Here is a 16217-nt window from a genome sequence, read left to right as displayed (position 1 = left end):
ATTCTTGTGATACTTCACTTAGTAGAATGGGCTCCAGCTCTATCCAGGATAATACAAGAGGTGCTAGATCACCATTGTTTTTTGTGGCTGAATAGAACTCCATGGTATACACATACCATATTTTATTAATCCACTGATGTATTGATGTTTGCATTCTTTTTATTTATCCTTTGAGAACTCTGCTAATACATACCCCAGTGTTATTATATATTAATATTTGCAATTAACAAGATGTAAAATTTTATCAAACAAAAATATTAAATGTAAAAATTCTCAAACCAATATAAGAAACTACCTTTAAAAACTCAACTAAGATTATTGCTCTTAGAATACTTCAAGCTGACTCTTAGTTATGCTTTGTCTCATCTGCTACTAGTTTAATTTCAAAGAGTACTCGGCTCTGCTGTTAAAAAATGATGTATAAAAGTGAGAGAATATGATTTTTAATAATGATCAGATAAAATTATTACTCTATCCATTATGCTGGCATTGTTTATATTTTTCCCAAATCGGCAAAACTGCACAGCTTTATTAGTGTGAAAAGAGTTGATAACATTACTCAAGCTCCCTATATCTCACCATAATTTACAATCAATTGGCACAACTCCATGGATATTTTCCCACAAAGGTAAAATGTTATTTTCTTTAGAATAAGGGGATTATCTACAAAATTAGGTAAGATGATCTGAGTAAATGGCCAAAATGAACAAAATCTTGATGATGGAAGGTACTTTCAGTGTCATCAAGCTCTAGGCAGAATTACAGCAGTCATCCCACAAATAGCCATTGCCTGTTCCATAGGAATTAATCCAAATGTGTTTGCATGAATGAATGAAGAGGATGCCTTAGTTTTAAAGGTACCCCAAGAATAAGAATCTAAAGCTCCCTCTTAATAATCCATATTATTCAATGTTTAATTTTCAGTGTCACTGATCTGTATGTTGCTTACCTTAACCTTCATATTGAAATCATTAAATTCAATAAATAGTTACTTTTCTTGTTCTTATGCCCTATTTACCACAGGCCCACATTCTGGATAATCAAGTAATTAAAGTTGGGGATGGGGTGGTGGCAGCTATTATGATATAGTGGAAAGATTTCTGGACTTAGGAATGAGGAGCCCTGAGTTTTGCTGCTGGTTATACTCTTAGCCAGCTGCATGATACTGGACAACTCATCATCTGTCTAAGATTAGTTTCCTCTTGTGAGAAATGGGATGGGGATGTGGGTGAGTATGAATTAGATCTATTTCTGATATTCTGTGAATATAGGAGATCATTCTCATCTTATTTTTCCATACAGACAAAACGTTGTCAAATCTTTTAAACTTGTCAGTCTTGTTTTCCTTTAATGATGATGATGATAACTAACACCTACTCAGAGCTTCTATACCAAACATATTACATAGATCATCTTATTTAACACTCAAAACAACCTCATAAGGAAGATACTATTACAACCCCATTATTCACATGAGTAAAGTTAGACAGAGATACATTAAGTAACTAGATGAATATCACACAGCTAATGCTAAGGTGCTAGAATTCCAGCTCATGTAGCCTGACTCCAGAACTCATGCTCTTATTCGCTATACTTTGCCACATCTATAGCTTGCCTCATTATATTTTCTGTTTTTCAAGTTGTATAACCTCATTATATGGTTAAGTTCAACTAGTTCTTATAATAGGAGGCTATATATTGTTTTTTTTTTATTATTATTTACAGTCAAAAGAAACTTTTGGATGCCGGAAAACAAGAGACCCACCTGAAAGTGACTGTGTGAGAGAACAGCCCTAATTAGATAATTTAGGATTCTCTAAACTCAATAGAGGTTGCTTATAGAGTGCATGATATATTTATAGAATGTATTCACAGGCCTTTAAACTCAATAAAACATTGAATTTTTATTTAATATTTCTATCATCCAAGCCCTTCAATTTTGCAGGAAAACCTTTCTTTTTCTGATAAAATATTCAGCATATTTATTTATTCCTGTGGCTCAGACCTGCATAAACATTATACTTTGTTGGTTACTTTATTCAGGCAGAGTTCTAGTGAAAACAAATTTTGTTTATACTTATGTGGGCTCAGGCCCAGTGTAAAACCAGGCCTGTTTTTCCTATACTGCTTCAAGTAATGATTTTCAACTTCGGGAAAGTCGTAACAGATCTCTTCCTCCTTTACTTTTTATGAAGTACATATGGCATTACCAATTTTAAGATCTGAGTGGATTAAAATCAGTCTGCTTTTTGGGATAATTTAATTGCAACACTTAAGATAATTGGCCATACCTTAGTATACCCTAAATCAGAGCTGGGAAACTCTGGTTTCCCTAGGAAATTCACTATTCACAAAAATGTATCTTATTTTCAACTGTTTGTTTTTCAGAGTTAAATCAGATGAAGTGCAAGTGCCCCAAGTTTCTCAGTTATTTATCTTAGTGGTATTGCTTTTGAGTAGCTCAGTGCAATGGAGAAATCATGGAAAGCAGAAGCTAGAGAGGTATTATTCTCCTTTATTTATTTTTATGAAAACATTAAAAACTTAGGCTATACCCTGAATTCCAGGATTATTTCAGAGCAAGACCCTGAATGGAAACTATTTTTGCCCTCTCATATATTTTTGATACTTTCCATTCTGATGACAGAACATTAAAATGGGAAAAATACAGTAAGGGTAATTATCAAATAATTTGCTGAATTCAAAAAATACAGACCTGTTTAAACTGAAAACACTTGAGTATCTAACTAAGGTTAATTAAGGGAGACATCTGATGTAATGAAAATATCAGGAGATGGTTTCTATATTCATGGCATTCATTAATTAGCTGTGCACACTTGGACACATTATTTGGAGCTATTTGAGCCTCAGTTTCTTTATTTAACAGACAAATATTACACAATGCATACTGTCTTTATCTGTACACTGTACAACTTACAATAAACATAATAATACGTTTTCTACCTAATTTTGGAGTGCTAGTGAGTAAATAAATGTATGTGAAAGAGTTTTGAAAAATAAAAAAAATCATCTATTAATATGAACCATTATTTTTTCTGGATTGGTTATATATGTGGCTAAGTTATTAACTTGCACTTTGTTCACTATTAAGTAATGGCATTGAGAGAGGTATAAAGGATGGATAGAATATAATCACTACCCTCACTAAAATTATACTCAGGTATGGAATAAAAACTATGATTAAAAACAAGAATTAAGTGGACTATCATAAGAACTAAAAGGAGTTTACTAGATGAGATTTGAGGTCTAAGAGACAATTTCAACCTGGGACAATCTGAGGTTTGATCACAAAATTACAATTGAGAAGGTCTTAAAAATTGGTGTAACTTCTGGCCGGGCGTAGTGGCTTACGCCTGTAATCCTAGCACTCTGAGAGGTCGAGGCGGGTGGATTGTTTGAGCTCAGGAGTTCAAGAACAGCCTGAGCAAAAGTGGCGACACCCCGTCTCTACTAAAAATTGAAAGAAATTAACCAAACAACTAAAAATAGAAAAAAACAGCCGGGCATGGTGGCACATGCCTGTAGTCCCAGTTATTCGGGAGGCTGAGGCAGGAGGACCGCTTGAGCCCAGGAGTGTGAGGTTGCTGTGAGCTAGGCTGATGCCACTGCACTCTAGCCCAGGCAACAGAGCGAGACTCTGTCTCAAGAAAAAAAAAAAAAGAAAGAAAAGAAAGAAAAAGAAAATTGGTATAACTTCAGCATGTCTAGATTGGTCAGGGAGGGGAATGGGGCATTTCATATATAAGAGCAACTGAGTGAAAGACAGAGATGTGTAAGGTTGGGGGCTATATTTAGATAACAATGGTTTATATTTTGGCTGAAACATGATATCCTAGAAAGAGAGTTCCAGGAAGTAAGGCCCATAGCAGTCAGATAATGGAGGGCTTTGAAAGTCAGAATAAGAAATTTATAAATACTTACAAGGATTTTGCGGCAGAGGAGTGATGTGAGGTGTTTGTAGAGAACTTAAGCAACTTTTCTAGAGAACATATTCTTAGGTGTAATTAGGTTTGTGAAGATTTTTTTAAAAAAAAATTATACAGGAACCTATGCATCCAAGTTGAAGTTCATGTTAGAAGAGAAATGGATAAATACTATACTTGAGATAAAAATCATTCCTTGGAAAGTTCTAAATGTGTTTTGGTGTGTGAATGAGTATTAAACAGAAGTACAGGTTGAGTATCCCTAATCTGAAAATCTGAAATCTGAAATGCTCCTAAATCCAAAACGTTTTTAGCGCCAACATGACACCACAAGTGGAAAATTCCACACCTGCCCTCATGTGTCAGGTTGCAGTCAAAACTCAGTTGAAACTTTGTTTCATGCACAAATTACTTAAAATATTGTCTATGTGCATGAGGTGTTTATGAAACATAATGAATTTTGTGTTTAGACTTGGGTGCCATTCCTAAGATATCTCATTATGTGCATGCAAATATTCCAAAATCTGAAAATATCAAAAATTTGAAACACTTGCCAGACTCAAGCATTTTGTATAAGGCATACTTGAACTATAATAGGATTTATGAGGGACCCTCTGGACATATACCTGTTATGCTAAGCCAATAATAGCATAACTCAATTAGTAAAAGCACTTCACATAGACAACTTCAGCAGTAGCAGAGGTGGAGGGAGGATATCTGTATAAGCAGACTAAATAGCAGCTGCAATATAATTTGACTAAAAGTATCACAACAAGATCCCAGGGAAATGATGTTATGACAGATCAGAATAGCTACCCCTTTAACAAAATTTGCCATAAAAAGTAATGATAAATATTTGTCCATAGGAAAAAAAGTACAAACCAAATATAAATAAGTCAAATCTAGATGCTTAATGGGGAACAAGAACTAGAGTATAAAACTAATTGACTTATTAAATATCTTCCTTATGTTTATTTCGTGTGTTGTTTGCTTTTTGTAAAGAGGCAATTTCTGTCTTACTTTGCATTTTCAGTTCAAATATAGGGCATAGAAAAGAGAGACCCACAAATCATTCCAGTTAAGTCATGTACCTTTACTAAAGCCACTACTGGTGGCCATATTCAAGCATTTTTGAAAGCCATAATCACAGAAAGGGAGGGGAGAGAGAGAGGGGAGAGAGAGAGAGAGAGGAAGTCCACATACAATTTCCAGTTCCATTCTATTTCCCATTTATTTTGACTTGTCTATGAGGTTTGATTTGAAAAAAAATCTCAGCCCTCTAGAAGTATACAGTCCATGGTGGTAGGAAAAAAGGATCACAGAAATATTATTAATATTATGTAAGTCAGTAATATAAGTATCTGTGTCACCTTATACTTAAGTAATGAGAACTGATACTGGCTTTAAAACGAGACCACATCTAGGATGGAGGTGGCAGTGGAGTACCACATCGAGGAGAGGGTGAGAAGATTCAGGGTTGGGAAAACCTTGAAGAAGACAAATTTCCAGATGGATTTTGAGAGATGGGTGGAATTCCAACATAGATGTGAGGGAAGAGTGGATGTTGTCAGAGCAGGGAATAGAATGAACAAAGGTGGAGTAGAGAGGGAGGTAAATACTCAGTTTATTCAAGAAATAAGGTGGGAGGATATGGGAAATGAGAGATAGACTGTAAAAATAGGATGCGGCTGTCTTTACAAGGCCCTTTAACATCATTAAGATGAGGAGTTTGAACCTAACCTTGGAAGTTGATTATCAACATTTTTTAAAAGATTCTCAATTATAATTCAAATGCCATTTTATTGAGATCATAAATTTCACAATAAGGTACAAGCCAATTTTATTTCTGTATAATATTTGTGTCAAAGTTCTCCCAAAGCATTTATGACTCTTTAAATAATTAAAAATTAATCAGCTTATTACCCAGTGTTAGAGCACTGTATATTTGAATATAAAGCAATCAGCAAAAATTATGAAAAAATATGAAGAAAAGAATTCTGAAAAAATATCTGCCTTTTTGGTAAATAATATAATATTTTAAAATCACTTTCATGTACATTATTTATTTATGATCTGGCCTATGTACATACTATAGGATTTTAGGTGGTTAATAATGAGAGCATATGCAAGAAAATGATCATGAAATGTAACAGTGAATCAGATATTGGAGACTGTGAAACAAATAAGAGCCAAATGTGTAGACCAGGAATATACAACATAGCATAATGGTTATAAGTATAGACTTGGTACTAGACTGCTGGACTTAAATCCCAGTTCTACCACACAGTAACTGTATGAACTTGAGCAAGTCACATAACATCTCTGTGCCTTGGTTACCACATCTGTAAAAATGGGAATGATATTGAACTTTACTTACTAAAGTTAAACACAAATTCAGTAGGTTAAGGCAGGTAGAAGGCAGTTCCAGAGAGAATATGAAACCCAGATCATGTACCCGTACCCAAAACAACAAAGATGCATTCTGATTGAGGGGGTTTATTTTCCATCTTTTTCCTGTTCTTAACCATTTGCTCTGTCAAAAAAATGAGGTACTTGCAAAAATTATATGGATGCATGCATACATCTATAAATCCTTCATTCAATTCTTTTATTAAAGGCTTATGAATTCAATTCCCAAACTGAAATACTCACTCTAAACTCATACTTTGAGAGGGTATGGCTTCATTGTTTGTTTCATTCCTATGTGCCCATTATACCTGATCATGTAAATTTCCAGTACATTGATCACACATTTGTATCACCACAAATTTCTTTTAATGTAATGATCTTGGGTATTTCTGTATCTCAGTAATTAATGGCTTGAATGTACAGAGCTGCACTGTCCAGTAGAACTCTCTGCAATGGTGGAAATGTTCTATATATGTGCTGCCCAATATAGTAGCCACTAGCCACATGTGACTGTTGAGCACTTAAAACAAGGTTAGTGTGACCAAGGAACTGAATTATCTAATTTTATTTGAATTTAATTATTTAAATGTAAATATAAATAGCCATATTTGGCTAGTGGCTACTGTATTGGAAGTACATCTCTAGAGGAAACATTAGGTAAGAGGTAGACTGCAAGCAAACTTTAATGCTTGGTGTCACTTTACGTTTAAAAATGGAAAAAGATATCAAGCATTGTGGTGCACACCTGTAGTCCCAGCTACTCAGGAGGCTGAGGCAGGAGGATTACTTCAGGCCAACAGTTCGAGGACATAGTGTGCTATGATCATGCCTGTAAATAGCTACGGCACTCCAGCCTGGGTAACATAGCAAGAACCTGTCTCTACAAACAAACAAACAAACAAAACCCACTTCAAAAGAAGATAGACGAATGACCAACAAACATATGAAAAAATGCTCAGCATCTCTAATCATCAGGGAAATGCAAATCAAAACCACAATGAGATATCTCTTAACTCCAGTGAGAATGGAGTTAAGTGGCCTTTATCAAAAAGTCCCAAAACAATACATATTGGGGTGGATGCGGAGAAATAAGAACACTCATACACTGATGGTGGGACTACAAACTAGTACAACCTCTGTGGAAAGCAATATGGAGATACCTTAAACAGATTCAAGTAGACTTACCATTTGATCCAGCAATCCCATTATTGGGCATCTACCCAAAAGAACAAAAGACATTCTATAAAAAAGACATCTGCACCCGAATGTTTATAGCGGCACAATTCACAATTGCAAAGATGTGGAAACAACCCAAATGCCCATAAATACATGAGTGGATTAGTAAAATGTGGTATATGTATACCATGGACTATTACTCAGGTATAAGAAATAACGGTGATATAGAATCTCTTATGTTCTCCTGAATAGAGTTAGAACCCATTCTACTAAGTGAAGTATCCCAAGAATGGAAAAATAAGCACCACATGTACTCACCAGCAAATTGGTTTCCCTGATCATCACCTAAGTGCACATTTGGGAATAACACCAATTGGGTGTCAGGCAGATGTTGGGGGAGAGGGGATGGGTGTATACCTACATAATGAGTGTGATGCGCATTGTCTGGGTAATGGACACGCTTGAAGCTCTGACGAGGCGGGGGGGGGATGGGCGATATACATAACCTAAACTTTTGTACCCGATAATATGCTGAAATAAAAAAAAAATGAAAAAAGAAAAAAGAAAAAAAAATTAAACTTCATCTCAATATTGAGGTTCAAGTTCAAAGGCTCTAAGAGCATGAAAACTTTCAAATTACTCTTCCTAAAAGATAGGCCAATTAACATTATAAATACATCCCTGATGTTCTAGTCTTTTGACCATATATCAGGCATTTTAGAAAACTGCTTTTATGATTTTGCTCATTAGTCTTTCTAAGCTAGTAGGGCCCTAATAAGCCTTTCAAGCACATGTGCTTACCTAATCTTTCCAGTGTGAAAGGAACTCTTACTTTATGGTCTGTCCATTTAGTGTATTATCTTGTCTGTGCAGGAAGGAGTTTTGTTTGGCTGTATTTTTAGAAATCAATAATGAGAATAAAGGAAAGAAAATTGAGTGCTAGCTCTGTCCCAGACAGAGTATGGGACACATTCACATGTTATGTTTTTCAATACACACTAAAATCCTGAAGGAAGGTATTCTTATCCCCACTCTACAAATGAGGAAACTGAGGTCCTCAGAGATCAAGTGATTTATTCAAGGTAATATAGCATTTAATGCTTACTATGTGACAGGCACCGTGCTATGTGTTTTCTACCATATAATATCACATTTGAATCTAACAACAATCTTATGAATTAGGTGTCATTATTGCCCCATTTTACAGATAAAGCAACTGAGGCATATAGCTCGCAAGTCCTTGAACCAGGAATTAAACTCAAGAAGTTTGAAACCTATGCCTACATTCTTGGGCACCACAACTAGGCGGCTTCATGGTTCTGTTCGGCCAAACACCACCTCATCACTGCACATTTATTATTTGGGGCTCTCCCTGAGACATTCCACATAGACCCATTTGTCTGGGCGTTTTCTTCACACAATGTTCTTTGTGACCGCTCTTTAGACTCTGTAAAATCTGAACCTTTTCAGTTAATACCTATTGGCTTTTGTTTCTCTGTTGATAGCTCTGGTCAAAGAGCTCATGACCCTGGTGCAATAGATATAGGAGAGACTGATGGGAATGAGAATTAGATAATAGACAGAACATTACATACATAGTACAGAACTTTGTTCTCTAAATATTTGGAAGCTTTTTGAATGAACATAGGACTTTTTCATGTTGTTTAATTTGAGTTTTAAAGCTTTACTTAAAGATTAATATATAATATAACATTCCACGAAGGAAAACCATGGGAGCCTTGTGGGTGCTCCTGTCAGTCCCAATGACCATGAGAATCACTGAAAGCTGTAACAGTGAGTTACGAACAGCCTAAGTTGAACAGTTTCAAAAGAGGCAGTATCTTTAAAAGCCACCTGACATTTATATTGACAGAATTTGCCAAGGCAAACCGCCATTTGAATAAATTCCCTGAACACTATGGGAGATGCTTTTGTTAGGACCTTTCAAAACCAGTAACATGGTTAAATGCCTGCCTTAGGTTATTGTTGAGATGTTATAGTGAACATTGTACAGCAAAAATCATGTAAATTATAATGATCTCTCTTTAGATGAAACACTTCCTTTATTTAGGATAAAATCTGTGATTCTATTGTCATGTAAAGAAAGCAATAGAATGTAGTATAATAGAACTACTTCCCTCTCTTCTTCTCCCCAATGCCAATCCCTCATTTAAAAGGCTCATTCCTAGGTTCTTTCTGTTCTTTTCCTGAAGAAAACTAGGAGATGGAGAGAAAATAAAATATACAGTCCCTTTGCAGTGCTGTGCAGTCCCTTTTCTGTCTTTAAGAACTATATATATACTCCATTGGAAGTCAGAAAAGGATATCTGTTGAGATAGTTCCTGTGTGAAGAAAAAGTTGCCTCAAATATATTTGTTTAGAAAGATTTTACCTTTTACATAGGGATTAAGAGCATAGCAAATCTCCCGGTTGTTTCACCATAAATTGTCAAGAAAAGAAATTTGGACAACAGTTGAAGGAAAACTTCCCCTCCCTTCCCCTTTTCACCCCTACGTCCCTCCCCCCCCCACATACACACAATGACAGCTTGTGAGTGCCATTGACAGAAAACAGGCCCAGCAATTTATCAGACCTCCCTTAAGCAAGAGATAATTGCCATGAGCATTTTCACCAAGCAATTAGTTGCACTGAGAAATTTCTATAGCTTCATTTAATTGTAAGCACAAAACGGATGACCAAAGCTGAAAACCCAGCTCCTTTATCCTATGATCTCATTCTTTTTTCAGGCAACCTACTTCCTGAACAATCATTCACTTTAGTGACCACACCCTGGAATAACAATTTATCAAAGCAACACACCCCTCTCCACGGAACAGGAAAATTTTCTGATAGTGTATAGAAATCCAGACAGAGCAGGGGAATGATCCACAATCTTTGCAACCAAAGAAAAAGGTAAAAAATCATATAAACAAAGGTAAGCTCCAGTTGAATAATTATTGAGAATTTTCCCATTCACATTTTCCCTTAGGCTGCTCTCTACAGTTAGATTTGGTTGCAAGTTTCAAATTCAAAAGAATGGCAACCCTTATAACATATACATTAAAATATCCTTTCTCTCACCAAAATATATTTCAGTCAATGAAATACTGACAGCCACAACACAAAATAATCTTTTAAATGAAACATAGATGTAGGGGACACCTTCAGACCAGCCCCTGTATGTCTGTCCTCTAAGTGGACTCTCCCTGGACAAGTAAATGGTATTTATCCAGAAAATCATAGTGCTTCCTACAAAATACGCACTTAATAAACATGTGTTTAGTGAATGATTGATATTAAAAATAATTTATTTTGATCCATTTCTCTCTCTCACAACAAAGCTCCTCTGTATACATGGAAGATATCTTGAACTTCATGAAAACCTAAATTAGTAGAAAGGAAAAATGTAAGCCCAGTGAGTAATTTATATCAATGCTGTTTTTTTAAGGCAGTATTTCATTTTGAGTTAATGATGGTAGGTTAGTATTTAAGCCTTTTTAAAGGTTGAATTGTAAGTTTTTTGTTTTAAGCCTTCTAGAACTCTCTTTATTTATAAAATCACATTCAGTTCTAAAATGCCTCTGTGACCTTGATTATACCTGTGTTTGATTATACCTGTTTATATGGATAGACTTTAATTCTCCCATTAATTTAGCCAATTTCACCAGCAACTGGTTTCTACATTTAATTTTCTCCGAGAAACACCCTATCAGTCGGAAAAAAAAAATAACCGAGAAAACCATAAAATATATCTGATCTGATCAATTATAGAAAAGAAACAAAGCAACATTATATATCTGGCAAAATTTAGAATATGTTTATATTCATAAACACCATTTTAATGCAAAAGAGGGTAATAGGAGAAAATATGTACTAAAACACCAGAAATAGAAAATACTAAAGTGCTGTAAAAAGCATTTGGTTAAATCTAAAATGTCTACTACATGAGCTAAAATTAAAATTCAGGAAGCAAAGAAGAATGGCATAAATTTTGGTTTCTCAAAGGGAACATATTTCACTACTGGCAATATTTGTTTTAAAATCTCATGTCATCCAAATGCCAAGAGGCTAAAAACAAAATAAAAGTTTAATTGAATACATGTTAACCAACAGTTGATTGTAATACCCATTTTGCTAGCTGCCATGGCAACAAACTTTGGCATCAGAATAATTGCTACATATTAACTCATCTGAAACATGTCATATTATGGAGAGACTTTATTAAAATATAAAAGGAATAAAAGGGTTTTGAGTAATATGTGCTGCTTGCTCATGCTTGGCATGATACATAATAAAGCTGCCATCACAATTTACCCATTTTGTCAGCATGAAAGTAATTTCAGATCAAATCTAAGTACTATTTTACACAATGCCACAATGCTATTCCACTAATAAACAGAGAGAAAGGAAAATAAAAGAGTTTCCTAGTCACATTCTTTGTGGCAGCCATCTAAAAGCTGTCTTGTCAAAATATCTTATAATTGATTTGTGAATGCTCTTTGATATCAAAATCAGTTTGAAATTGTATAGTCAAATTTCCTCTCTTCTTGTTTCGCTAAGGGAATAACACTTCTTTTTTTTTTTTTTTTACCTTTACCACATAGCTTGACTCTCACCTCCCTTACCCATGCCCAGCACTTACTTTTCTTTCTTTTCAGTCATAAATAACTTCAGACTTTATAGTACCTTCCATCCAATCTCTTACTACAATTTCTGTGGCCACACTTTCTTCCCCTAAGGCTCTTTATAAACTCCTTCACGGGGAAACTACATTTTAGGATAGAGATAGTCTTGTAAGGATCATTTTGGCAAATATCAGGTAAAAGGAGAAAAATCTTGTAAAAAGCTCAACCAGCTTGGTCCTGGATCATTTAAAAGGAAAATTGAACCAAAGAGCAAACAATAAAGCATGATCCTAAAAATTATCCTATAGTAAATATTTATAATTTCCCAAATTTCAGCTTTTAAATGTGCATCTATTTACCTTTGTTTTACTAGGAAGCTTACAAAAAGCTAAATATGTTTAAATAGCTACGACAAATTTTAAAATTCCTATGATAATAGTAATTGTTGTTATTAAACTTCCCATTGTTTTTGAGCTACTATGGAATGAAGGTGACACCCACTTTGTTGTCCATCCTAATACTGAATATTGGAATGTACATTTGCATTATTATTATCACTTATACAAACTAGTATTTTTGACCTTTATGTTTTTCTTCCCCTTGACCTCAATATAGGTGGAGTTTTTCTCAACTAGGAAACTACTGACAGTAAATTTCAGATTTTTAAAAAATATTTTCCCTGAAATTAAGCTAGGAGTGAAATAAAGGAGTAAAATTTTGGCATTTGGAGTTTTGAGGTTATCTATGTTTTTGAATAATTATTTTAAATAGTTTTATTATGTACTTTAGAAATGTCACTTCATATCTTACTTAAATTTGTGGTTTTGGGAAAAATAATCTACATTATTCTTGATTGGTGAAATAATGTAACATCATAGCATAGTATCTCAATGGTTGCATTTGAGATGTTCACAGTACAAATTGTATCTTGGAAACATAATTTCAGTTTAGATAGAAGTTTCCAGAAAACTTAAAGACATGCAAATTTAATGTAAAGAGTCAGAGAAAGAAAATAGACAAAAAGCTGTTAATTTTATATAGTATTGAAATGTTAGTTTTCATTTATTGGCAAGATTATTAGCATAGGTATTGATGTTTTAAAAAAAAACCTTAAAAACAAATTTATTTAATCTTAAAGGGTGTCTTAGAATTCTATCTTTTATAGCTTTCATATAATAATTGCTTACATCTTGCCTTCCTCAATCTTATATCCACTCTTTCAGTATTCTTTCTACCAATATTCTATAAATTATTCATCTAGGCTGTAGAATCAATGTGTCATTTTCAGAAGATGAAACGCATATGACAACAAACATTTGCACCTGTCACTTATCCTGGAGCAGCATACTATTTGTTGAACACAAATAATTGCTTGTCACTCCGTATATGCCATTGTCCCTGCACCACTATATTTGGTACAAAAAACCTGTTTGCTTCTGTTATGAAATGAATGAGTAGGAACTTGTTCTTAAAAATGTACTGTATTCAAGTCGAGGATTGCTTTGCTGTAGGGGCAAAAGGATAACTTGGATCAGATCTTCCAATCAAATCTAACAGAAAATGAGCCCTCCTATGCTCTGGTTAGATTATGAAAATCATTGGAACTAGAAACAAACAACCACAGGCAACAGTAAATAAAAGAACAGCCAAGAGATGGAATGTGGGTGAGGCGACTATTCAAGGCATATATAACTGCAATCCACCAAGAGATAGCCTAGATAGAGAATATAAAGGCAAAGAAACAGAAAGAAAAAAAAGAAATCAGATTTAAGATTTCCCCTCTCCACTAGCCTGGCATAGCTTTCTTTATGGTACCTGGGAATGGTCGCTCCAAACCAAATTTTGGTAGGAGGAGGCGGTGTTGAGAGGGGAGAGTACTTCTTGTGAACTGATGGGGTCCAAGGCCTGCACCACCTTGTTCATGGGCCCACTGTAGGTCCTCACTCGCTCATATACTACGTTTTTTTCTGGAAGCTGCTGGGCTTGGTTTGACTGATGGTAGTAGTGGTAATGCTGGGGCTCGCAATGCAGCACCTCTGGGGGCTGCTGGGTCCCACAGCTGCTCCTACTGGTCTCACTCCAATAGCTTGAGCTCATCATCTTCTCAGGGGTCAGCAAGAAACTCCCCAGATGCTTTTCCTAAGGAACAAACAGAGAAATACAATAAAAGAAAGGGCAGGCAGGCAGGCAAACCTGTAGAAGCCATTTATCAACCACTTCTGCCCATAGTGGTGCCAGGGAGAGATGAGTGTTACCTGAGCAGCAGCAGGGGCAGGTCTGGCAACTGCAGAGGAGGCAGCAAAGTATTTGAGTTCAAATGTAAAGCGGAGCCACCCTATGAGATTGCTCCAGGATACGGTACCGACACGCCCCTGAGGGGCGTATTCACCTGGCAGGTTTCTGTGCCAGGAGAGGCCCTGCCTTGCCACAGAGATAGCTGTAAGACTGCCAAGTAGGTAAAGGATCCTGGAAAGAGCAGAAATGCAGAATTTCAGAGATGAAGCCAGAACTTCCAAGCCCGTGGGCTTGAAAATTCACAAAGCCATGCTGCCAAAACTTGCTAGGAAAAAAGAATCACAAATGTCACATGAAAGTGCCTTTTTCATGGTTCTTAAGTTTAGCAAAGGTAGTTACAAGCATAAGTATTATCATTCCAGAATCCCAGAACAAAATAAGGGGTATTAGTCTAGGAACACACTAATTTTTACAGATAAATTTGCATTCTTTACCAAACCGCATTGATAATTGCAGTTAAGGGAGAATAATAGTATGGGATCTCTTTCCAGCACCTCTCTCTAATTTATGGACCTGTTTATTTTGCTCCAGGCCTAGTATGCTTTTGGATCATACATTGAAGGAGATTTGTCTAAATGATTGAATTGCTGTCTAGAAACAGGGGTGGTCAATAAAACATAACCATTCCACAAATGCTTTGTATTTTAGCATTTTTATCTATTGTTTTGCATTTTTTGCAAAGGAATTTATCCTGACTTTATTTGTGCCCCAGGAAACACTGAGTTTGATTGCCTTTTTAATATCTAGTTGCTAAGGGAGCTGCGAGTCCTGAGAGGTGCCTTACCTGACATGATGAGATTTAAATGTGTTCAGCACTTACTCCTACTTGAAATTCCAATCATAATGCCTACGTACCCACCAGATTTTGCCTTGCAATATACTTCAGCACCACTGAACTCCATAATACTCACTGAGAGTGACTTAAGAAGTATCTTCTTGATGTGTATATGAACCATAGGACCTAGCATACCGTCACCATTCTCAAGAGTAAGAGAATGTCATCCAGCCGGCTAGCCAGTTGTTTCTGCTGAGTGAACAAAGGGTAATGATTTACTGGTCAATATGTGCAAGGTGCTATTCAAGGACCTTTATATGGATTATTTCACCCTCACAACGACCTTATGGGGGTTTATAGATGAGAAACTGAAGCACAGACATGGAGATGTTCAGAAACTTCCCAAAGTTACAACTAATATCTTATTTACTGTACTATACTGCTAGATAATTTTTTTAATTGTTCTGCATCTTGGCCATCTAATAACTCTTCAAAATGGAAAAATCAAAAAGCACTTCAGAAATGCTAGCTTGTAAGTGACTTTAAAAGGAACCTTTTTTTTTAATGGGGGAGGTGTGTGCAAACAACTGAAAATCAACCTTAAAAAATCTTTAAATTGAGTTGTATATTTACATTTATAATTTGTGTGCTGTGTGAAGAGCTTTCAAATCTAATCCTTGTTCATTTTAATGCTGTTTCTCGAGGATCAATGAAAATTTAATTAGAAACATGTGACATGTCAAACAACCTGGTAAAATACTAGATCAATAACTCACTAATATCATTAGCAGTATCATTTTTGAATAAACTTTATGTGTGAACAGAGAATGGGTGTCAAGTGGGGTCATCCAGTCAGCTCTGATTGTTAAAATATGAATTTAACACACACACACACAGACCTGGGTTCACACAGAGTGCTGTTAATATCTGCTGCCAGTCAAGAGATGACCTATTAAATAAAGAGATTGAGATGAAGAAAAAAATTCCTTTATC

The 16217-nt window shown here is 35.4% G+C and overlaps 1 protein-coding gene across 1 annotated transcript in view; it reads right to left on the bottom strand.

Moving 5' to 3' along the window:
- POF1B (POF1B actin binding protein) overlaps positions 1-14436 on the bottom strand; it is a 99655-nt gene extending 85219 nt beyond the window's left edge. Inside the window, exons 1-2 of the mRNA XM_069463621.1 lie at positions 14410-14436; positions 13970-14293 (exon numbers count right to left, since the gene is read on the bottom strand). Of these exons, the coding sequence (XP_069319722.1) occupies positions 13970-14254 (285 nt within the window). The 5' untranslated portion in view covers positions 14255-14293; positions 14410-14436. The remainder of the gene's footprint in view (positions 1-13969; positions 14294-14409) is intronic.
- Between the last annotated feature and the right edge of the window lie 1781 nt (positions 14437-16217).

Source organism: Eulemur rufifrons, chromosome 30 (assembly GCF_041146395.1).
Source record: "Eulemur rufifrons isolate Redbay chromosome 30, OSU_ERuf_1, whole genome shotgun sequence".
Classification (NCBI taxonomy): Eukaryota; Metazoa; Chordata; class Mammalia; order Primates; family Lemuridae; genus Eulemur; species Eulemur rufifrons.
This window is presented reverse-complemented; position numbering and strand designations above follow the sequence as displayed.